Source organism: Rattus norvegicus, chromosome 16, assembly GCF_021556685.1.
Source record: "Rattus norvegicus strain SHRSP/BbbUtx chromosome 16, alternate assembly SHRSP_T2T, whole genome shotgun sequence".
Taxonomy (NCBI): domain Eukaryota; kingdom Metazoa; phylum Chordata; class Mammalia; order Rodentia; family Muridae; genus Rattus; species Rattus norvegicus.
The window spans coordinates 18,552,692-18,577,385 of NC_141549.1; the positions used below are offsets into that span (position 1 = coordinate 18,552,692).

The 24,694-nt window shown below is 54.6% G+C and overlaps 1 protein-coding gene and 1 long non-coding RNA gene across 30 annotated transcripts; one reads left to right on the plus strand and one right to left on the minus strand.

Moving 5' to 3' along the window:
* Nucleotides 1-1,815: 1,815 nt before the first annotated feature.
* Nucleotides 1,816-19,076, minus strand: Fcho1 (FCH and mu domain containing endocytic adaptor 1). 29 transcript variants are annotated; one of them, NM_001395712.1, is given in 28 exon segments: nucleotides 1,816-2,316; nucleotides 2,408-2,569; nucleotides 2,809-2,864; nucleotides 3,051-3,250; nucleotides 3,454-3,586; nucleotides 3,788-3,943; nucleotides 4,405-4,513; nucleotides 4,614-4,701; nucleotides 4,803-4,909; nucleotides 5,487-5,735; nucleotides 5,913-6,007; nucleotides 6,368-6,416; nucleotides 6,796-6,820; nucleotides 6,915-7,093; nucleotides 7,573-7,630; nucleotides 7,857-7,881; nucleotides 8,272-8,364; nucleotides 8,451-8,499; nucleotides 9,049-9,145; nucleotides 9,257-9,355; nucleotides 9,961-10,065; nucleotides 10,206-10,358; nucleotides 10,539-10,680; nucleotides 10,833-10,907; nucleotides 11,739-11,830; nucleotides 14,604-14,656; nucleotides 15,150-15,214; nucleotides 19,042-19,076. In NM_001395712.1, coding segments are annotated over 26 exon segments (2,646 nt in total). In that variant the 5' UTR covers nucleotides 14,631-14,656; nucleotides 15,150-15,214; nucleotides 19,042-19,076; the 3' UTR covers nucleotides 1,816-2,293.
* Nucleotides 18,039-20,097, plus strand: LOC108348388 (uncharacterized). The gene is made up of 3 exons (XR_015640268.1): nucleotides 18,039-18,067; nucleotides 18,205-18,362; nucleotides 19,606-20,097. It is a non-coding gene; the product is annotated as an uncharacterized LOC108348388 (long non-coding RNA).
* The last annotated feature ends 4,597 nt before the right edge of the window (nucleotides 20,098-24,694 follow it).

Below are 24,694 nucleotides of genomic sequence, written 5' to 3' on the forward strand. Positions count from 1 at the left end.
AGGATTGGATATATCTAATCCTTCCCTGAGTGCACCCAGAGGTCACAGCCGCCCTATTCCAGTCACTGGGATATTAGTGAACCGTGAAAAGGGAATGAAGGGGCCTTGTTGTTGAATGACAGCAACCAATACAAATGCCCCACCTGTGTGTGATAGGCTCAGGAGAAAGTCACGAGGCAGAAAAACCCACAGACAAGGAGGTCAGGGATGGGAGGGATGATCTTGTGGGGTCAACAACATTCTGGAAATGCACAAGGTAAGGCTGCCTGGGGGCCATGTTAACTATCAGTCCCTTTAGCTCCCTGCAACAGAAAACACCTCCCCTGGCTCCTGCTCGAATGTGGGTGACTCAGCCTGGACCTGCCTGTCAAATGTTGGGGTCATTGCGTTGGAAATGACAATGGCATTATAAACAGGTAAGAACACCCTGCCCAAGTCCCTGCCCAGTTCCCAGGACTCACCCTCCTGAGATAAGCATGTGTCTCTTTGGGAGGCCTGGTGACAGAAACCAGGCCAGAGAAAAAGGACTCTTGTGTTTTTAAAGGTGCCCTGCCTTCCTGTACCCCAAGGAGAGCAAATTAAAGCCACCAGGAGGTGCCATGTTCTCAGCGCTTATCGTCCAGGCAAGGAAGCTTGTGCAGATAAACTTGCACTGCAGAATGGTGATGGTGACCCCAGGCACGGGGTGCTGATGGTGACCTGCCACGTAGTGCCTGTAAAGCCATCAACAGGGATCAGCCACCAATCTGCAAGCACAGGTGAGAAGGGTGGAGAGACAAGTCTGGTGGCACCTGCTGGGATCTCACTTTCCAGAGGCTGGGTGGGAGGGGGCTTACAAATGGGATGTTGAGGTATGTAATAGTATGTGAGATAGTCTAGGCAACCCAGACCCCCCTCCCATTAGAGGAAGATGGGAAGGCCAGAGAACAGAAGGGTTTCAAGCCCTAGCCTTCCTTTTTCTGGTTTATAACTCTAGGCAGGGCTCCACCTCAGCCATGCCTCCAGACCCTCACTGGGTAGGGGTTTTACACTAAGCCACGCCCCTAGCCCCTTCACTGGGGAATTTTGGGTAGGGGATCCACCCCTGAGCCACACCCCCAACCCTTCATTGGGGGATCCTGGGTAGGTGCACTCCTTCCCCAACTCTATGCCAGCTGTAGCGTCTAGGCTCTGGATCTGCAGTTCAGTCTTGGTCAGGGATCTTCAGAGCCACATGGTTGAATCAGAAGTCCCTGATGTCCTTTGAGATTCGTGGCTCCCCTCTTCTGTAGGAGAAGCTTTCCTAGGAAGCTGGAGCCACTCCTGACTTGGATCTCACCCAGTCTTCTCATGTGCATATGTCAAGTGTGCAGCCTCTCCACAGACCCTGACCAGCCACTGGGCTGCAGTCACTCATTTCCTGCTGGTTACTATGGCTCCCAAAAACTGTTTTAAGATTAATTCTACTTTTATTCGTGTATCTGTCTACATCCACACGAGTGCAGTGCCCTCGGAGGCCAAAAAAGGGCGCAGGGTCCCTTGACACTGAGTGCTGGGAACACAATCTGTCCTGGCTTTTAGCCGCTGAGCCTGCTCTCCAGCTCTATCAGGAACTTTGTCCTGCTTCCCACCCTGTCACTGCCTGAGTTGATTGACAGCTTCCTCACCAAGCCCAGATCTCCCTCAGTGCCTGTATACTCCTATGTATACTTCGGAACCCTCTAGGCAGCAGTTTTCTGCCTGTGGGTCACAACTCCTTTGGGGAGCTCAAATATATGATATCCTACATATCAGATATTTACATTACGATTGACAGCAATGGCGAAATTATAGTTATAAGTAGAAATGAAATAATTTTATGTTTGGGGGTCACCACAATATGAAGAACTAGCTGTATTAGAGGGTTGCAGCGTTAGGGGAGTGGAGAACTCTAGGGGTTTACCTACTTCTCCCTCCCTCTAACTCAGCTGTAAGTCAGCAGGAATAGGCAGCTCACACAGCCCTGGGGATGAAATGCATTGTGGGTATAAGCACCCCCTTTCTCCTCCTCCCATCCTTCCCAGTCTGAACCAGAAAGAGGATTGATTCCTCTTTATTTTGCTAGAAAACTGTTTATTTAAAGAATACTTAAAAAACAAAAAAGAATACTAAAGGGCCAGGGCCCCTGTTTGCGGACGGAGGCAGGAGGAGTTGGCTGAGCCAGACTGAAACGGGGTAGGGGGTGGGGGCGTTCCTGTCCATGGAGTCCAGTCTGGGGCAGCTGGGAGCCGGCGGCAGCGGCGGGAGGGCAGGCGGTCCCCGTGCACCGGGCACCTCAGCAGCTGGTGAGGTACATCCCTGCGGGAACAGAACGTGGGGGGTCTCCCGTGAGCTCCACCTCCTGACTCTCCACCCCACTCTGCTCCTCCAGCCCCTGCGCAGCAGCTACCTGTGAATCTCCGCTTCACCAGGGACATGCGGTAGCCGCCACCCAGCAGCTCCAGGTCCAGGCCGGATAGCGTGGCGCCCTCACTGGTGAATTGCGCGGTCACGGGGCTAGGGGTGCTGGGCCCCGACTGCGGCTGCCAGCTGGCGGACAGGTGGCCCGAGCCTACCGGGCCAGGAGTCAGCCTCGACTAAATCAGACCTCCCACACCCGTCCCCTAGACCCGGGATCCAGGAGTCCAGGATGCGCTCCTGCCACAGGTCCTTTGCACAGGCCAGTCCCGTCCCCTGAGAATCCTCCTTCAGAATTCTTCAGTTCCCACAAGCTAGAGTATGTCTAGTTTTAACGAGCTGCCCACCCGCAATTTCTCCCATGCAGCAGCCCTCATCAGTGCTGTGACTCACCCCCTGCCTCACGCACATCTGGAAGCTTCCATGTGAACCTCTTTTCCTCTGTGTTCCTGGTGGTAAGGGAATCTGGGTCAGACTCTACAGAGAGGACTCTGGTCAGTCACCTGTGGTCTCTGCAAACCCATGCCCAGTCAAGTCTCAAGTTTCTCTACCCGTGCAGGGGTGTGGCATGGCTCAGCTGCCCCAGGGCTCTTGTTTGCTGGCTTATATGTTCCCAGTGAGGCCGGGTGACTCACCAGGTGGCCGCAGGCTGCAGCCGCACACTGGTGACCGGCTCCCCCACGGGCAGCAGGATCTGGACGTTAGTGAGTGGCGTGGACACAGCAGTGGCACCCGCACGGTAGCTATACTCCACCGAAACCCGCGTGAGTGTGGGCCCGCACTGCCAGTGGGCGCTCATTTGCAGGGGCATTGACTTGGGTCCAGGGCGGGAGAACTTAGGAATGAAAAGATAGAGGTGTCTGGGCGACATTGCCACATCTGGCTACACGGGCTATGCAGCCGCTGTCCCCCCAACCCCAGCCTGGTCCAAGCAGGACCATACGCAGTACCATGCGTGGCCAGCAGAGGGCGCAAGGCACTTTCTGTATTTGCATAATTTATGTGGCCCGCCCTCGCCCTGTCCCTGCTCAGCCGCACCTGGTACCGCAACAGCACCAGGTTGTAGTAGGAGGCGGTGGGGTTCTGCTCAGCCTGGTGCTGCAGGGCCTCCGTCAATGCCGCCATGTTCAGCCAGAAATCTTTGGTCTCCGGGTCACTCTGGGAGGGGTCGCTTTAGAGACAGACAGAACATCCTCACCACTCGGGAGACACCTTCCCACTGCAGACTGGCCTGCTGTGAGTGGGAGTGGTAGGTCCTGAGAGGGACAGCCACCTACCCCATGCCACACAACTAGCAGGAGGCGCTATAGGCATTTAAGGCCTTGGGCCCCTGGGCCCACTGACATCTGGGACCCTCTCCCATGCAAGGCACCTGAAGATCAGGTCAGCGTTGGGCTGTAAGTGTTCTATGGGGGACGTGTGCACCAGCCGGAAGCTGAGGACAGGTGGTGGTGGGGTCCCACTGAACACACGTACAATGCCCGCAGGGAAGGTCATGGTCAACTCCCCGGTGACTCGAGCCAGGCAACTAGGAAACAGGGAACAGATTGGGTATGGGATCAGGGCTTCCCCTCCTAGTTACACTTGCAGCCAAAGCTCCCAAGGGGCTCTGATTGTTCCCAGCACCCTCTGCCCAACTTCTTCTTCTTCTCCTCCCCCATCCCCATCCCCAACCCCACCCCCCACCCCCCTCGCAAGATGAATTTCTCCAACCCAGCCCACATTTCAGTATTCATGAAAGTATCTTCCTTAGATCCCTTTTTCTCCTGGGCCACCAGGAATCTCAAACCAGAACACACTTGGTGTTTTGAGCATCCCTAAGGGTGTTAACCCCAGGGAGGGCAAGCCAGCTTCAAAGTTCCCAATTCACTCTTGGCCTGTCTCCACCACAAGTCCCCATGGCCTCTTTAGACTGGCCTCAGGACTAGATAGCTCTGAAGCCCTCTGGTTGATCCTGCACTTGGCATCACTGTCTCTGTGACTGCCTACCTGGGGTTGTGGCCACGGAAAAAGGCATAGACATACTCAGTGAAGGCTGTGGCCACAGGCAAGGTGTCCTGGGATCCCAGGACCACTGGGCTGGGGCCACGGGAGACACCTGTGGAAAGGTCAGATGGTCAGAAGCAGGGCACGCCTCACCCGCTTAGCCACCATCCCAGTCAGAGAAGGGGTCCGAGGCTCCAAGGGTCCCCACAAACCGTGTCCCATCTGGGCGGAGAAGCTGGGCCGGTCAGGGGGGATGGTGGGGGCAGAGGATCCCAGTGGGGATGGGCTGAGCGACCGGCACTGGAGGACAAGAGAGAACCGGGGGTGTGAGCTAACCAAAGCTGCCTGCAGGGGCAGCTTCTGGCCTCTTCCCAACCTGCAGTCATCAGTCCATCACCCACCAGGTCACCACTGCTCCTGGTGAGCGGGCAGGACACTTTCCTGGACCGTGGTCTCCTCAGCGTGGCAGCCAGGCCCTCCCTGGTGGGGTCAGCCAGCGTCAGTGAGTCTAGAATAAGGATATGGCTGGGCAGAGACTTGCCAGGAGTTTAGGAGTATTAACCCTCAAGAAGAGACAATGTTTCAAGGGTTTCTGGGTAATGCCGTAGGCCCCAGATGGGCAGCTGGGTAAGGGGGGGGGTGCTGTAACTAGGCCTGTCCCAGGAAGGACTGATGGACTAGGAGGTGGATAAGCCATAGATATGGTGATTCAGTGACCTACATCTTCAGAGTGAGAGTCCCCACCATCAGCTGTGCCTCTGTCAGTAACTCTAATATCCCACCCCCTTAGCTCTGCCAAGAACCAGATTCTTTCCCATGAGTGCCAGCTCGCTGCCTGGGTTGGATTTCCACTTCTATGACATCTCCATTGATGGCCACAGGGTCCGCCCACACTTCCTCCAACACAGGTGTTTTAGGTCCATGTTTAAGCTCACCCCCAACCTCATGGGGACCAACTGAATACCTGCTCTCCTGCCCCAAGGCCTTTGCTCAGTTATCAGGTGATCCCACATAAGAAGGCCACCATCTGCACCCAGCTTGCCTGGGGACACCTGCCCGGGGACACCTGCTGGGTTCCAGCTTACCTGCACCTGCACCTGCCTCAGGCCCCCAGGGACCTGGTGAGGGCACACGGGGCACTGGGTCCCTGGCCTCCTGGTGCTGTGCCCTGCAGGTGGGTGGGCTCTGCGGGGTGCCTGGTCGGGGGACCCAGGACTCAGGCGATGGACCGGGTGCAGCAAGAGATGGAGAGTCCAGGCCCGAGTCTTCCACATTCTCCGGAGATGAGGATGAGAAAGGAGATGGGCTGGATGTGAAGCCCAGGCTGCTGGAGCCTAGGGATGAGGGCACAGGGGTGGGTCGCCGTAGTCCAGGCCTAGCTGTGACTGCCCATGTCCGCAGATCCTCCATTCTGTCCCTGCCTCCTAGCCAAGCCTCCATGACCCCCCATTCCAACCAAATCCCCACCCAATATGGCCTCCCGCCCCTCCTGCTGTGCACATCCCCTCTACCTGTGAAGTCCTCGTGGTCGAAGGCAGACTCCAGCGGCGGCCCAAAGAGGCTCTTGGACAGTGGCTCCTCCGAGGCCAGCGGCTTCTCTGTGCAGCTGGGAACAGCAACAGGAGCAAGTCTGAGCCTGGCACCTTTCCACAGACTGTTCCTAACCCCAGCACGGTTGCACCCGCAAATCCTCTGCTTTTCAGGGCTCCGTGGTTACTGCCTCCCTCAGGGCCCCGCCCACGCAGCGCAGCCCCACCCCACCCACTGCGTCTGGGCATCACTGCACCAAGACCCTGCTATGAGGAATTTTGACCCTATCTACAGGCCTCCCAGATCCAGGGCAGCACAAGTACACAGCAGGCACTTAATAAGTGTCCAATAGTGGGACCTTAGGCCAGGGTGAGGGAGCTGGAGACAGGAACTTGGGGCCCATCTGCCTGCTCAATCATGTCCCTGCAAGACCCACCTGCTGCGTGGGGCCGACCGAGGTCTCTGTGGCTTCCCAGAAGTGTCCCCTAGGACAGACAAAGCCTTGAGTTTCTGTCCCATTAGACCATAGCTGGCACTTGTCAACCAGAGGCCCGAGGTGACCAGCAGAGCGGACAGAGGTACTGAGCTGGCGGTAGCTCAGTGCATCTGTGTGAAGAAGTGCCCCACCTGACCCAGGCTAGCCCAAAATCCTGCCCCTGCTAGCACAGAAGTCCCGCTTGGCTCTAGGCCTGCCCCTGCTGCCCTTCCAGCTCCTATCGCTTAATGATCCTGCTTTGTAGAAAAGGCACCCGAGGGTCCGAGTGGCTCAGCAGCCATCTCCAACCAACTCTAATTCACAGCCTTCAAGCAGTTATTCAGCTCCCCTCCATGGCACTGCCTCAGCCTGACAGGCCAGCTACTCACGCGATGAGAGACGTTTCATGGTGCCCTGTGGACAAAACAAAGAATCAAGTAACATCAGGCTCAGCTGCACTCGGCTGGTCCCCTGTGCCCACCTCACTCCTGGGCCCACCCCACCTCACCCCTGGGCCTGGCGGGAGGATGAGGCTGCCAGCTGTGGCCCTGAGCTGGGCGGCTGCAGCTTCAGAGCTGCAGGCCATGGTGCGGGCGGGGGCGGGCTTGATGCGAACATAGAACTTTCTAGGCTCCTCATCATCAAAATCAGAGTCACTAGAGGAGAAGCGTGGGGGCTCGGCCTCACGTGGGCCGCGGTCAAGGAGCTAACCTTGAGTCTGACCACACTCTTCCCACCCAGAGATCTTGTATAATATATCCAGGAAGCTATCTGGGGAGCTTCTATTCTAAACCCTAACACTGGTGCCCTTCCTCCAGGATGCTGCCCTGGATACACCCCCACCCCCACCCCCACCCCCACCGCAATAAAAGTCCATCTGTCTTGTCTGTCTGTCTATCTTTATTTTGAAACAGGATCCCTCTACATAACCCTGGTTGGCCTGGAACCTATTTGGAGATGTGCCTGCTTCTGTCTCCTATGCTGGACATAGGACATATAGGGACATATAGGGACATATGGGGACATATAGGGACATATGGGGACATATAGGGACATATGGGGACAGGCCTCTGCCTCCATCTCTCCCCTCTCCACATCTTTACCATTGTGAAGCACGCAGGACAGGGCCCATGCCCATCCCCCCCAGGTACAGAGTCAAAGGATATTGTTCTGAGATGTATCGGGGCGCACAGTGAAGCCTTCCTCATCAACCTCTGGAGGCACCTGGGGAGGGAGTCAGGCTTCATCTTGCCACTCGGGGCCCAGATTATATTCCAGGAGTAGGCACATCCAAGGGAGAAAGGTGAGGCACAGCCAAGTCCCCAGTCCTCCGCATGGGGACCACAGGGGAGAGATTTGATTCTGAGACACCCCCTCCCTCTTGGCCCCTCTTTCCAGGCCTTGAAGAACAAACTCCATCAACCTGCTGCTCCACCCTACCAGTACTCACCCCTGAGCCAGACTCTGGGAAGTCACTGGGGACAAACAAAGAAAAGGGGTGAGTGACCAGGGCCCCTAGAGGATACTCCATATTGTCCTAGGCTAGTCTATAAGCAGGGACCCTTGGGCTTCTTTGAGACTGTAGCAGGCATCTATAGGGAGCTGCAGAGACAACCTCAAACAGTAGAACAGGTGAGGAGCTAGCTAGACTTGACAAAGGAAGGGATTATGGCCAGCCTAGGCTACAATGGGTCGAGTGGCTTCTGACCCAACCTGGGTTAAAGCACTACTGGGCTAGCCTGGGACAGGTTTTTCTGGAATAGCCCAGGTGGGGATGATACCGGGTCAGAATCACATAGGGGACTTCTGTACTAGCAAGGTCAGGATTTTGGGGTAGCCTGGGCCAGAGTGGAGCACTTCCTCACACAGATGCACGTGGCTCCCGACGGCTCAGTCCCGGAAGGCGGAAAGCCTTGGCTCCACGGAGACGTTTCATTGCTGTTGACAGAAGTGGGTAGCTGAGCTCCGGAAGGTTCTCCCTCTCTCTATCCAGTTCCCCCTCCCACACCATGGGTCTAACCTGGGCATCCAGGCCCAGACGTACTTGCCTTCCTGCAGGGCAGCTGAGCTGTATGCATCAAAGTCCAGAGGCCCTGTGGGAAGAGGGGTGGGTGATGGAGATGTCTGAGGGGTATAGCCAGGCCTTCCAGGGATAGCAGCACCCAGGCTCAACAATGGAAGCCACAATGGATAGGTGAGAAGGGACCTAGGTATGGCAGACCCGGGGATGACAACATAAAGACAGTAAGAAGAGCTTGGCTTTCCTGGTCACTTGGACAGGGGACAGTGTACAAGCAGGAGGTTGTGATCTCCACTTTAGCACAGAGGAAGCAGGCTCAGATAAGTCAGGATGTGCAACTAAGGTCACATAGCAAGAGATGGGAAAGGACACAAACCCAGCCTGACTATAAAACTCTGGCTCTCAACAAAGACGCTTAGTGCTCAGCACCTTTAATGGCTTCCTTAGGTTACGGAGAAATAGCCGAACCTCCAAGCAGACCTTTCATAACCCTTAGAAATCAGGTCTAAGATGCAAATATGAGAGAGCAGCCACCAGGCGCCTTCTGGGGGACCTGGAAATGCCACTATCCTATCTTTCTAGAGAAGCAACTGAGGGTCAGAGAGGTCTTGCAGTCACTCACCAGGCTTCTCGCGCCCGGTGCCCTTGCTCTCTGCAAATTTCCTGAGGAGCATGTCCACCGTCACATTTTCCACATTCTGCTTAAATTCCTCATGCACCTGGATAGGGGGAAGGCGTGAGGGGAGGGGCCTCGGTGGGTGTGGCACGAGGGTGGAGCCTCTCGCTTGCCCAGCTTACATCTGTGGCTGCCTGCGCAGGCCCATTCTTACCTGCCCGATCTGCACGTGGGTGTCCTCCACAGAGTGAGCATAGGAGCCCAGCAAGGTCTTCATGTGCTGCAGGTGCGCCTCCTCCATGGCCTGAAACCGCTGTGGTGAGAAGGGCATGTGACCCAGGCTGACCAATCTGATGCGCCCAACTCCTGTCTGCTCTGACTGGCTTAGAGTAGCAGCTATGAGATCCTGCCTTAGGATTTTTGATGCAAGTCAAAATCTTTGTGAGTTCAAGGGCCAGCCTGGTTTACATAGTGACGAAAAGAAAAATCACCCTGCTGGATAAGAGATAGTCTACGCTTCACACACACAAACACCACAGCACATCCTCTGTCAGCCTAGAAGTTCCTAGAAAGAAGCAACCAGTCGCAGAGACGACATCTTAACTAATGACACCATTGGAACACCTGGATACAGTCTGATGCCATGACACTCGCTGACAAGAATGCTTTCACTTTAGCAAATATATATACATATTTGAATATATACATTTGAATATATACACATACACATACATATATATCTCCTTGAACTCCTGATCCTCTCCCCTTGAGTCCCAGCTGCTGGTGTGTGCTACCGTAGCCTACCTATTGCTTAGCTTCCCAGACTATGACCCTAAAGTTCCTACAGCTGAGAGACGGGTTCCTCCAAGGGCAAAGCGCCCCAGCAAGGACCACAGGATCTACAGGGCGGGCTCTCACCAGGGCTGAATCAAGCATCTTGATCTCAAAGTCTGCTCGGGCTGAGTTGTACTTATCCACAGAGCGCCGCAGGCTGTCGGCTGCCTTCTTGCTTTTGGTTTCTGCCTAAGAATCACAGACCAGGACAGTGAGGTGGCTTTACCACCCTGCCAAGTCATCTTCGCAAAGCCAGAGGAGGTGCCCACACAGTGTATGCCTAGCACCTTGCAGCATGCTGTCCCTCTCTGATCACGAGGCCAACAAACCTTGTCCATCTCCTTCTGGCTGGTGTTCTCTCTACGCAACCTCTCCAGGTCCATGCAGCGGCTCAGGTAATTCTCGCGAGACTTTGGCAGGAGCTGCCCAACACCTGCCAACATCTGTACCGCATCCACAGTGCCCTGAACTTCCTCCTTGCACTATGGGTAGGGGGGAGCAAGGAAGGGGTGTGGCTTGGGAGTGAAGTGCTGCCTAGGATCCCCCAGTGAGAGGCTGGGCTGTGGCTCTCATGCATCTGAGAGTTGCAGATGTGTACGCAGGCTCATCTGGGGTCCTCAGAGCCCCAGTGCCCCTGCATACCTGCTGGGGCAGCCCATTACCTTCTTGTGGGTCTTGAGCTGTTCCTCGCCATAGCGCAGCACATCCTTGAGGAGATCGTGGAGCTTCCTAGTCAGCTCCAGGTGGCACAGTGCCAGTTTGTCCGAGGACACACGGAAGACCTCCCAGAGCGGGGCGAAGGTCCTGGGGACAGGCAGAGTCTAGATCATCTGATACCCCAGGGACCCCTCACACATAGCACAGCCGTCATTGCTGATACGGAACTTGGCAGTTGTGTCCACCAAGTCCCAGGCCAAGGTCAGTTGAGCGCCCCTCCCCCATCCAGCTGTACTCACCCCATGGGGGTCCCGTTGCTGGCTAGCTTGGACAGTTTGGCCATGGCCTTCGAGTATGTCTCCTCGATGCTGGCCCTGGATCAGAGAAGGGACCAAGATAACAGATTACAGTCCCCAAGAAAGGCCTTTCCCTGCTTCAGTTTTCCTATCTCTACAGCATGCTCTCAAAAAAGACTTTTCCAAGTTGACTGGATAATTGTTTCCCGTGGGCAATTTTGTATTTCCTTAAGTAATATTTTTATTTTATTTCGTTGTTTTTGTTTGTTTGTTGTTTATTTTGTTTTGACAATGGAGCTGGCCATGTGTGGCCTAGAAGGACCTTAAACTCTTGGTAATTCTCCAGCTTCAACTATCTGGGTTCTGGGACCATGTCATCATGCTAGCAACATGCATATTTTCACTTCTGATCCCCCTGTGAGCAGTGATCTTAATCTCAATAGAGGTGTCAGACCACTGGGTCACGATTTTAAAGGGGCATGCAGGCCAGGGCGATGGCTCAGTGGATAAAGGTGCTTGCAGCCAAGCCCAGTGACACGAGTTCAATCCCCAGTACACACACACACACACACACACACACACAATGGAAGCAGAGAACCAGGTTCTGAGCTGTCCTCTGCCCTTCACATGTCTGTCATGACATGAGCACAACCCCTCCACACAGGTAAGTTCAAAATAGAAAGTAAAATAAAGATAAACAAAGGCGTCTCAAGGCAGAAGTGAGCCTACAGGATTGGAGGAATTGGGATGACTACGTCATTTCACTCGCGGAACCCCAGTAGTTCTGCTCCCTTGACCCGTCCTTGAGTCCCAGGGAAGTTGCTTTGAGGGTGAGCTGTGGGCGTGTCCCTTATGGGTTCGTCCCAGCACACTGTCTCTGAGTGGGCGTGGCCTCAGCCTCGGCCTCACCTTTCCCTAATGAAGTCAGCCAGCTCCTTGGTGGCCACGGGTCCCTGCTTCACACAATGGTAGAGGACCTCAAAGCCATGGTTTTTGTCGCCCTGTAAGGGATGAGAGAGGAGATGTAGAAGTCAGAGAAGGACATCTAGGTTGCCTAGCAACACGGACAAGCCTTGGAGACCACGAAGCCAAATGGCTGCCGAGATGGGGAGAGCCCTAACCCAATCAGCGGGCTGCATGTTCCCACGGGTTTGAGGGAAGGAAGCATCCCTGAGACCTCCACTTCCTGGTCTCTGTGGCCAGAGGTCTACTTAATGTGTCTTCCTCTGTGGTCTTCCACCTCATTTCCTGAGTCCGAGTCTCTTATTGAACCTGAAACCCGTAACTAAAGCCCCAGAGATTCTTCTCCCTCCAACTCACCAACGCTAGGGTTATCGCTGGGTTCTGTCCCGCACGCCAGTTTTTTACATGGCTGCTGGGGTCTTGAAATGAAATCCCGATGTTTGCAATGACAAGCACTTCTCATCCACATCAGACTCATGCCCAAATGCCCCAGCCGCAGACCGCCATTCCTCACTTTGTTATCAGTGGCCCCCACTGTCTAACAGCTGCCGACACTCCTAAAGTCCTTAGAGTATTTCTGGCCCCCCACCCCCAGCTTCCCTACAGATCTTTCTATAGCTCCATGGCTACACAGAGCTCCAGCCTCCTCACGGGGTCATTATTCCTCCACCCCATATTTTCTTTCTTCCAACTTTAGTGTGCTGGGCCACTTGGGGCAGTGGCTGCACCTCTCTGAGCCTTAGTTGTGTCTTGTGGAAAAATAGGGTTGATGGTAGCAGCTGCCACACAATGGCGTTATGAGTGAGATGCGTCTGGCACTCTGCTAGACATGAAGGCCTCTGGGAAATAATGAGGGCTCCACACACAGCTCCCACTGAGCCCACCTGCTCAGCTGGGGATCCTCGGGTGAGGCTGCACCAGGCACTGCCGCCCAGGGCATTATCTGGAGCTAACATAGAGCTCCACTGGCCCGTTTCCCGGCCCTGGCAAGCCCTCAGCCCTGTCTGCCTCCACAGAGTGGGTAGGCAGCAAGGGTCTGAGGAGGGACTTCCAGGGCCTGTGTCTCTGATCAGAACTCCTGGGTGACAGCCAAAAAGCATTCTAACACGGTTTGGGTTTGATATCCCTCTACTGCTTACACATCTGCCATGGCTCCCCAGAGCTCTCTAGGCTTTTGACCCGGACTTACCTCAAAGGAACTGGGGCACCCCTAACACCAGTAAGCACTGGGCTTTTGGTGAGGAGCTAGGGGCATGGCTCAGAGGTGGAGCCCCTTCCTAGGATCCCCCACTGAGGGGCTAGGGCGTGGCTCAGGGGTGGAGCCCCTGCCTATTACATGTAAGGCCCTGAGTTCTATCCCCAGCAGAGCAAAACCAGAAAAGGATCCCAGTACATCAGCCACAGACCCATGTCCCACAAGAGGCAACTCCCATTTCCTGTCCTACCTGGGCATGTGGAGGCTGGTTGGCCAGCCCCTTCCTGAGGAGAACCTCCGAGCCAGTGGGATCCTGAACCAAAGGTCTGAGCCCTTCTCAGCCATGCTATCTTGGGGTATGCATGGGAGGGAAGTTGGGGTGGCTTCTATTTTCTCTTCGCTCATTGACTTCTCCTTCCCCCGTTTTCACACCTCGTGGAATATAAAATACAATCCACGGAGGTGCTATATTACCACTGCTCCTAAATGTGGGTGTCTTTTTGGGCTGCTACTGCAGGACAGAGGTTCCATGCAACTCAGAGGACAACACCTCGGGGGGTTACCCAACCATTCAGAGGCCATAGGAGAATCGGTCTTAGGGAGAAGCCTGAGCCCTGCAGGTGCAAAGGATGGTGGGCCCTTTAAGAAGCAGCAGCAAGTTAAGAAGAGCCCCAGCTGGGGAGGGAGTGGGGATTGTTGCTAGGGGCAACGGGTTGCTCAGCAACCAGCTACCACTTTGCTAGCTGTGGGCCTACCAAGGAGGAAGGGGCCTTTCAGCCTGGTATCTCCCTGACTCTAGGCTCCCATTCCCAGGCTTGGTGGATCTCCAGTTCCCTGGACCAACAGGGAGAAGACCTCAGCCCTTGACTGCCACCCAGCGTCACACCTCTCAGATGGATTCAGGATATTTCCTGAAGTTGGAATGGCATTTGAACATCCTGAAAAGTAGCCTTCAGGGCCGCAGCAAACCGGGCTGTGGGATCCCTGAGATGGCCCGAGCCTCAGGATCAGGTTGGCTCTCTAGGTCCCTAAGAATGGAAGTGTGTCTCTCAGGCTCAGATGCAGCTGTCTGAGAGTCTCTTGTTCCCAGATCTGGTTTGCAGCAGGCCTAGATGGCCAAGGGTCAGGTGCAGAGGTCAGGAGGGAGTCAATTCAACCCTTTAAAAAAACCCCAAAGTCCCAAGATGGAAATACACAGAATTTCCCTGGTTGGACTGGCTCTGATCTGGGAAATTTGGTCTGGCCCCAGGTGCGAGGCCATGCTATTCTGACATGTTATCTGCGGGAACATGTTCCTCTATAGCCCAGGCTGGCTTGGAGCTGCCATTCTCCTGCCTCGGCCTCCCTCAGTCTGTGGTCCAGGTGTGTACCCCGACACCCAGCTCTGTACTGCTATACTGTGTGATTTTCAGAACACATACGCTGCTCTGGGCCAAGTTCTCAGTGCCTTAATCTGTTCCTTGCTCTGCGTCAAGGCAACCCATGATTTAACCTCTGCCTTCCGTCTGCCTAGTCTCCCCTTGACCATAAAAGTCCCTCCATCCCTTTGTGAGCCTCCACAGAAATAACAGCAAAGAACAAAATAAAAAGAAAGTGGAAGAAACAGCGGGTCTTACCCAAAAATGTTCCCCAAAATAGGACATCCTGGTAGCCTCTGTCCTGAGTCTGTCTGGAAAGAGAGGTAGGGTGGAGGGCCTGGGCCATAAGCAAGGGCTTGAACAGGGGACCCCCCCTTCCCTGATATAGGAGGACTGGGGAAGTGAGGGCCCAAGGCCAGGAGCAGGCCCCAACCTTTGTCCTGTAGTTCTAGGCAACAGGGACACATGTGTACCAGTCTCATGGGGCTGGGGCAGGACAGAGGGACAGGAGCTGAGAGGGAGGGAGCAGGTGGGGTTTTTAAGCGTGGATATGGGTTTGTGGGGCCAGAGTGGTATGGGATGACCTGAACTCTAGACAATGGTTCTGAGGCATTTCAGACGTAGGGAAACTGAGTCACGTCCCAAGAGGAGAAGCTACTTGCCAAGGTCAAATGTCAGGAAGGGATAGTGGATTTTGTGTCTAAAACAGCTGGGTGATTTCTGTGGGAACAGGCTAAGCATGATGAACCTGGGAGGGCAGGGTCCTTCTGTCCCTGGTCCCATCGGGGCCCCATGAGTACCAACCACCACTCAGAAGCCACTCTTCTCCTGGCTCCAAGTCACGCAGCTCTGTGCCTCAGTTTCTCCATCTGCAGGAGATAGAACAACCAGAAAAGATTTAGCCAGAGACTCCAGGTCACTTTGTATAGGGGTGGGGCCAAGCAACACCAGAGGGATGTGCAGAATTCTGGGCACAGGGAGGCCCACTGTCACAGGAGCCTCTGTCCTCATCCATACTTGATGAGTTACTGGGCTGTGTGGCGACAGCTGGAGCCCAGGAGGCCCAACAACAGATGAGACAGGTCAGCTGGCCACAGGACTGGACTACCGGGGCCCCACTGGGGAGGGACTCACTTAGCCCTTAGCCTCAGTTTACCTAACATTGAAATTAACTATTCCTTTTTTGTTGTTGTTGTTCTGTAGCCAAACCTGGTCTGGAACTCTGGGTCCTCCTGCCTCGGCCTCTGGGGACTCAGCTGCAAGTCACTGTACCTGACTACAACTGATGGGGAGCAGGTGGGAACTGGGCACAGGTCCCCCAGTCCAGCCTGGAGAGGCAATGTGTCCCAGATACAGGGAGGGTGCTGGGAACTTGAGGCCAACAGGAGGGATTTGGCAGCTAGGGTCCTCCAGATTAGGAGTCCACTGGGCATGTGATAATTTCATTTTCAGATGGATGCCCTCCAGCCTCAGGTTGGGCAATGCCTCTCTTGTGGTAAGACAAACTGGCACTCCAGGGAGGAAAGCCACAAATGGCCATATTGTGATGTGAGGTTTGTCTTTGATTTTTTTTAAGCAGAGCCGTACTCTGTATCCTAGGCTGACTGCTAATTCAGGGTCATCATCCTGCCTCAGTCTCTGAGGTACTGGGGTGACAGGCTGGAGCACTACATCACCTTCCCCCCATATCCTGGTGTCTACTGGGGACCAGGCAGTCCATCTGAACCTCCTAATGTGTGCCTAAGGACCAGGACCCTACACCAGTGTGGCAACTTCATCTTTCTCTGAAGTAAAATCCGTGTCTCCCATGTGCCAAGCACTCTTGCACACACACGCTTGGGGATCCCTCTGGGAAGACGGCAGTCATCTTTGTCAGGCCTGATAACTCTGCCAGGTTCAAGAGGCTCTTGGACAATGGTTTTCCAGAAGCCATCAATGTCCCCAAAGCTCCTGTTAGACAGCACCCTGCCACCATCCCCTACATAGAAGCCCTCTGAGGGGGCACACTTCAAGTTGTCCCCTACCCCACCCAGCCAGACACAGTTATTGGAGCCACAATTGCCCGCCTGGCTGCCCGGAACTCCACCCAGCAGGCCCTGACAGGCCACAACCTGTACCCAGGTCAGGGTCGACTAGAGAGTGGCCAGAGGTGGCACCAAGGATAGGCCCAGATGCTGCCACCTGGCCAGGAAGTGACAGGGACTGAGACCGTTGGCCCCAGACCGGGAACCACAGCTCTGGGATCCCTTTCCATTCCGGGAGACAAAGATTGGGGCAAACTCACCGATGGGCACTGAGGAGTTGTGGCCTTGAGGGCTGGGGTAGGCACCCGGAGGTAACCCCTAACACTTCCGCCAGCATTAACTGGAGGCCTCTGTCTGGGGGAGGACAGGAAGCCCGGCCCGCCCTGCCTGCCACCCAACCGTCACCTCCCCGCCCAGCACCCCTGGGACCTCCCCACAGTCACAGCACAACACACAGATGGGGGAGGTGAGGGAGCAGGCCGGGGGCGACGTGACTCTTACCAGAGAGACACTTAGACACCCACAGATCCTCTACCTTGGCCCGAGCTGGGTCTGTATGCCCATGAGGGGAAACTGAGGCTTGGAGACAGGTGAAGCCTCAGAAGGGGAAACTCAAATATTCTTTACAACTTCTTTAGGATCAACAGATTAAAGTATGTTTTTAGACATGGCCTCATGTAGCCCAGGCTGGCCTAGAAATTCTCTATGTAGCAGAGGATGACCTCAAATGTTTGATTCTCCTGCCTCCTCTTCTGGGCGCTGGGGTGACAGGTGTGCACCACCATGCTTGGCTTTGTTTGGTACATAAATATTAAGTACTCCAAGGCATCTCTCAGTACCACGTTCTTGGGGTTTGGTTTGGTTTGTTTTAACCTGTGTGATATGGAAGGACATTAAAACACCACTATAGGCCTCTGAAATATTTTGGCCTAAGACAGTTTACCTAATGTAACCCAGGGCTTTCTGGCTTCTGCAATACTAGAATAAGGTCTAGGGACAGACACTTACCCAGAGGCACACAGCAAGCACCCCATCCCTTGACAATGAGTCCCCAAAACCTAAGGCTTGACTGTGTGAACAGCACCAGGGAACTGAATCAGGCAAGACCAGACCAGAGCTGCACTCTGGGGGTTGGATACAGGCTGGCTGTGCCCACAACCATTGACCCCTTGTTGTGTGATTTTCACTGCCCCCCGAACCCCAGCAGGATTCCATGGGGAAACTGAGGCCTCTGTGCAAGCCTTCGGCTGAGTCATTTCATTTGTCAAACATACTTTGAGCACCACTGTGTACCCAGTCCGTGGGCTGGTGACTCTGGTCACACCCTTTAAAGACATCCCACTGCCTCCTTGGCTGTGACCCCATTTAATGGATGCAATATCATAATTACTACCACAGGAGTGGGTGTTTACAGCGTGTCCTCACTTCCACAACCACCTCTGATCTTCCCACAGGGTTTCGGCCCATTTCACAGAAGGCTCAGTCAGTCCAGTCTGAGCACACAAATTTGGGGGTGTCAGGCTTCCTGCCTGGAACTTACCCTACTATCCTGCCAGAGGCAAGGACTAAGCCTGGGACCCCGCCCAGAAACCAGCCCAGGAACCCTGTTGTAGGTGATGGTATGTGGGTCAGGGTGTGACCTGGGCAGTCACACGGGTGGGACTAGGGTGACAAAGTGTGGGTCTTGATTGGAGGCAGGTCCGTCTTATGGTCAGATGAAAATTGTCCTCTCCTGGCCTTAGATCCCTCTGCTCTGCCCCAGACTAGACTGTACCCATCAATCAAAATCATGGTTTGTTTTGGTTTATGCTTTTTTTTTTTTTTTTATGAGGCAGAGTCTGTCTATGTAGCCCAGGCTGGCCTCAAGCTGCAGACCTTCCAGCCTCAGCCACCGGAGGACTGGAATGACCACACCAGGCTCAACTAGGAAAACGGAGTCTACCCTAACATTTGACCGAAGATTGTGGTCCCCACCTGGAAAAATGGGGCACAGGTATTGGGAATCTGAGACAGTTTGGCTTCCTCAACCTCTACATTCGGAAGAGGAGACTAAGGGTCAAGGAGGTGCTGTCACCTGCCCAAGGTCACCATGAAAGGTCCCGCGATGCTGAGGGCAAGTGGAGGGGCGGCACCCCGACCTTCTCTGCACCCTGATCCTCATTCACCTAGTCTAATTCTGTTCCTTGAAGCAGATGCCAGCCGCCCCCCAACAGGGTGCGGGAGTCCCTGGTGCGGGCTCCAGGCCTCTCCAGGCCCCGCTCACCAGGGAGGGGATCCCGCGCTCCATACTCCAGATACCCTGTAGCCCTACCACACTCGCCCGGCAGAGCCCCCACCTGCCTACCAACCCCAGGGTGGGTGCAATTGGAGGAAGGGGACCCCGGTTCCCTGGTGTGGATGGGGGGCAGCGAGGGAGGCGGACCCCAGCTTAGAACTAGGGATCTGCAGGCTGGAGACCAGGAAGAGAGATTTGGGAGTCCTGGGGGGGTCTCACCCTCCCAGCCCGGGATTGAGGGATGCAATGGAGCAGCGCCCCGCCTTCTGAAGGCGGCACCTACGCTCGGGCCGGGTCAGGATAGAGCTATGCCCCCGCCCCGCACCCCCGCCCCGCACCCCCGCCCCGCACCCCGCACCATCGCCCCGCACCCGCACTCCGCGCCAGGGACACTCACCGCCTCTCGCGGCCGCCACCTGCGCGCTCCAGACGCGCGCCCCGCCCTCCCCTTGAGCTGCGGAGCGCGCCGCTGGCCCCGCCCACGGGTGTGGCCAGGAGGAGTTCCGCCCCGCGGTGCTTCATAAACCCTGCACTGGTTGGCTGAGCCTGGACACTCACCCGCAGGCTATTTGCATATTTTAAAGCGACAGGAGACGCTCCTTGCTTTCTGCACCTGTCATTCTTGCAGGAGGGAGGGTGGGAAGGAGGGAATAGCTTTTACTGAGTACCTACTGCATATATGGCTCTTTGGAGAACTCCTCCCAGGCTGTGAGTGAGATGACATTTAATATTGAGCCTCATTTTACAAACAAAGGCACCAAGGAACAGGGCTAGGAGTTGCTTTGGAGGTCAGAAAGCCACTCTGGTCCATACATTCATATGACAGGCCATTTATTTATTCAGCCTGTGTGTGCTGGTGATGAAGCCAGGCTGCCCCAGTGCTAAGCAAGAGCCACATACTCCTCTCCCATATGACAACTTTGAGAGACTTAACGACTCCCTGACCTGGGCTCTGTTTCAGTCTCCCGTTCAGGGACACAAGGCGGCAGCATGATCCTCAGGACACCTGAGCCACCTGGTCCCCTGCCCAAGAAGCACATCCAAGAATGTGGGACCACTGGGCTCGGGACAACCGGAAAGCCATGTGCCTTCATCTTAGGTACAGGCCCCTGCAGCTTTGGATCATGACACCCCAGTTTGGACATTTCCCTGTGGCTGGGTATCAAATCCAGGTCTAACCCAGCCTGAGACTGCCCCCACTTCTTACTTGAACTGCAGCTCTGCCCCAAATGACGCTAGGTTCCAATGGCAATCACGCACATCTGAACACCAGCTTCGGGGCCGACGAGAGGGCTCAGCAGGCAAAGATGTGTGTGGCAAAGCCTGGATTTGATGAGGAAGTCCTGAAAAGTATTCTCTCACCTGTGGGATGTGCACACTACCAATCAATCAAGTAATCATCTTTCTCATCAATTCGAACAATAAAGATTAAACACTTGGATGGGCTCCCACACCCAGTTGCCTCGAGGTAAGAGAGCCTGCTCTCCATTTATGAACCCACGCCGTTTCCATTTTCCACATGTCCTTTTTCTGCCCCAAGAGCCCTCGTAACACTCAGACCTCTAGTCACCTTTGGCATCTGGGTTTTGAGAATGGTAACAACAGCATCTCCCTCCCCTCCCCCCATAAGTGTGTGCTCACACACCTTTGCCATGTACACGGATGGAGTGGGTGAAAGTTCCAGGAGCTGAAGTGAAGCCATCAGAGTCGAATGGAAAGGGCTTTGACCTGTAATCACTCTCATCTGCCATTGGCTGGTTCTTACGGCAGGTGCTGGCCTAGAACTCAAGACTTGATGCTTCAGCCTATAAGAAAGCAGTCCCAACGAGCCATAGGGAACAAGCCAGTAAGAAGCACCCCTCTGTGGCCTCAGCATCAGCTCCTGCCTTCAGGCTCCTGCCCTGTGTGAATTTCTGTCTTGACTTCCTTCAGTGATGACCTACAGCCAGTGATCACAATAACCCCACCCCATTACTTTATGGAGCCTTTAATGGAACGAGTTAGGAGTGGGAAGGCCTCCCAAGGCTATAATCACTGCGGAGCGAACCACTGACTGTCATAGTACTTCCCGCTTGGATCCCAGCACTTCAGAGGCTAGCCTGGGCTCCCATATTAAAAACTTCTGGGAGGCATCTGTTCCTGAAAATTTGGCCATCGCCAATGGGTCCACCAATAACTCCCAGCTAAAGGGCCGGGAAATGATAGACACATTAGGAGGCGTGGCTTCAGTTGGAGGGAGGGATCACCAATCCCCTTCCTGGGCTCTGAGAGATGAGAGGGAGAGCTCTCCCACGATGCTCTGATGCAACAAGGGCTGGCAAACTATGATCTAGGTGACCCTGGTCTGAGCCCAAGATGCACGCCAGGCCCTGCCCACTCCCGCCTTACAAGAACCTCCCAACACTATGGTGTTTGGGGGGGGCATAAGGTGGGATTGGGGTGTCTGCGCACACTCAGATGCAGTTCTACACTGAGCCACGCCCCCACCCGCCAGCTCCCCTTCTGATTGGTCCTCTTCTCGCCTTTAGCTCTTCTAGCTCCAAAGCCGCTTGGGACCCGCGGGAAGGTTACCGGGTGTGGGCTCTGTCCTTCCCGCTCGGCCGGGAACTCGGGGGATGTGGTACCTCATACTGTTGTCAGACGAGGTGTCGCCCACATTCCCAAACCTGACCCTCTTTGTAAACCTGGGCCAGGGGCGAGCTCGCTGAGGAAGCCAAAGCTCAGAGGCTGCGGCTAAGACCCAGGGTGGCGAGGCTGCAGCCTCGGGAACGCGCCAGGGCGGGGAAGGCGCAGTCCCGAAACAACAGCGCGAGTCTCCTGAAGGCTCCTCCCCCTCCCGCACTCCCCCTCCGCTTCGCACGCGCGTGCATGAATATAGGGTCTTTGCTGAACCTCGGGGACCAGCAAACCCAAGCATCTTCCTTTCTCCGCCATTGAGATTACAGAGACGTGCCGCTTTTTTTTTTTTAACTTTATTTATCTTAATGTATGTAAGTACACAGTCGCTGTCTTCAAACACACCAGAACAGGGTTTCGGATCCCATTGTGAGCCACCATGTGATTGCTGGGAATTGAACTCAGGACCTCTGGAAGAGCAGTCAGTGCTCTTAACTGCTGAGCCATCTCTCCAGCCCTCCCAAGAGAAGTTTTTTAGCAGGATTCTGGGAATCGAATTCAGGCTTGCAAGGCAAATGCTGCGTTGATTTATCTTTATTTTTTATTTTTATTTCAGACAGTCTCACAAGGTAGCCCAGGCTGGCCTCAATGTCATTCTCCTGCCTCAGCATCCTAGGAACTGTGAAAGTACTTGGCCCCACCCCTGGATAGGACTCTTGGACAACCCTATTTCCGCCCCTTCCGCCCCCCTCCGCCTCCGCCTCCTGCTCTGTGCCAGTTCCTCTAAGTACTCTTCCCCAACCGCAGCCTCCCTCCGGGCCTGCCCCTCCCATCACAGCGGTGATTCCTGGTAGCCCCGAGGTGTCAGTTGGCAATCTGGTATCCACCCTAGGTCCTGAGTCCCTGCTGAGTTGTGGCGGTCGTGGGTGCCATGAAAATCAGATGCCAAGTTAGATCACTTGTTCAAGTTACATTATGGCATTGTAGTGACACCCATGTGAGTGTCCACAGAGTCATCTGAATGGCAGGCTCAGGACCCTCAGTCTTATGTCTTACCCTAGAGCAGTTCTCAGGAGGAAAGATTACCCGCAGTTATACCACCCCTTGGCCATCTGTTAGCTCAAGAAGCCCTGGTAGAATGACTGGAGGGAGATGTCTGTCTCCACGTTGCCATTTGTTTGCAGCTTGCTCAGGCACATGGGGGGCAGAGGGGTGTTGGTCCCTGAACCCCATCCTTGTGAGTCCAGCAGGGTGCCTTCACTTCTAATCCTTTTGGGGGTGTTGCTATCCAGGACTGCTAGGAGGAGCATTGGACAGAGCTGCATAGAGCCTCTGGCCATGACACAGGGCATGCTGTACTCAGCCTGATCTGTTCCCAGCCACCTGAATCCACTCTCCAGGGCAGACTGCTGAGAACCCACATTCTCCTCTGGACCCCCAAGCCCATCTCACTTTGGTCAGGACATGTTTTCTGCCCCTCTGTGACACTGTCTCGATGACCATCCATATTGACACCCCACTAACCCAGACCCCTGACTAAGAGGTCAAGAGCGAGCCCTCTCCCAAGACAGACATGCCACCTCCCTGCTCATCATGAGCCTCCTTTTTATAAAGCATCTTTTTAAAAATATTTTTAAAAGATTTATTTATTATCTATAAGTACAGTGCAGCTGTCTTCAGACACACCAGAAGAGGGTGTCAGATCCCATTATAGATGGTTGTGAACCACCATGTGGTTGCTGGGACTTGAACTCAGGACCTCTGGGAGAAAAGTGCTCTTAACCACTGAGCCATCTCTGCAGCCTCAGAGCCTCCTGCCTGCACAGCCACCTGGAAGCCTCCTCCTTTCCTTCCTCCCCACGGAACCTTCAAGGCCTGGACTTCTAGAAGTTTCTAGAGTGAGCACGTAGGTGGGGCAGAGCGTGCCTGCTGGTTCATTTCAAGCAGTGGCAGATGCCTTGCTGTGCCAATCGGAGAAGGTAACGTGAGAAAATAGAAACAGGGGGCCTTGCGGACCTGTAAAGACCTAGAATTTCGTCCTAAGGTGAAGGGAGCTTGGTACATTACCATTTTATATGGGGTTGTGCCAGGTTCCCCTTCCCTAAGGAGGGCATGCGTTGGGGAAGATGCTGACAAAAGTGCCTTAAATTTTTCCCCTGGAAGCTAAGGTTATGTATGCCTCAGTTTCTCGCAGAATCAGACTCTTTGTTTGGGACCTGAGCAGATTAGCTCTGGTAGTGCTTTGAAAGGGACAGTCACTGAAGAGGCAGAAGCCAGTGAGGATGAATTCCTGTCATCTCTCTGTCTGTTTCCCACACAAACTCTTCTTTGCATTCATGGGCTGTAACACCATGAGTGGCTGAGGATAAATGTGTACATGAACAGACAGGTAATCCAATCTCAGCCTGAGCTAGAGCCCTTCCTACAGTTGCCCGGGGCAACAGCTCATGTGGGGCTGTTGTCTGTCTCCTTAAAGTCCCATTAGGAGCCCCCTGCCCTGCCTTTTCCCTAAAGCAGCTAGTGGAGGTTTGGTTACAGCTGGACAGGCTCTGGCAGCCGGCCCCAAGTGGAGATCCCTTATTTCCCGACAGGAGAGCTGCTTTCCGTCAGGGTTGGGTACTGAGCTAGATGTGGGTCTCTGTTGAGTTCTGTCAGCCTCTGCTGAGCAGAACAAGCTTTGGAGAACTTTCACCACCTAACTCTCCTACCTGGGAGTGACCCTTTCCCAGGATGGGGCTGGGCTGTTTCTATTTCCTGTTTCGACAACCCCATCTTTATGCCAAAGCTAGACAATACTTCTCACATTGTTTGGGAGATCCTGTTGTTTGCAGCATCAAAAAAAAGGGGGGAGCTGAGAGATGGCTCAGTGGTTAAGAGCACCAACTGCTCTTCCAGAGGTCCTGAGTTCAAATCCCAGCAACCACATGGTGGCTCACAACCATCTGTAAATTGGATCCAATGCCCTCTTCTGGTGTGTCTGAAGACAGCTAAAGTGTACTCGTATATAATAAATAAATTAATTAAAAAAAACCAAACAACAAAACAGTGTGGCTGTTTCCCCCAGCTCTGCCTCTCAGGTCTGGACTGTTGCAGTAGAGCTGATCTCTGGCGCCTACCTTTATGTTTTTGATGTGCAGCCTCTAGTGGCCCCATGGCTCCACCTGCTGGTGCTTTGTACTTTCTTGTGGTCCTTGGGAAGGCAGGGGCAGGGCCCGGGTTACTACTGACAAACAGAAGCACATTGACCACAGCTCTGCCTTCCCGCCCCAGTATACTTCTCTGGGGTCAGAACCAGGGGCCCCTCAGAAAGCTGTCCTGTGTGAGGAAAAGGAAGGTGTCCTGCTTCAGCTGCCACCAGAAGACACCCCAGGCCCAGCCCGCACCAGAACCCTTGATCTCAAGGATCTGGCTGGACCTAGTCCAGGTCCTGATCC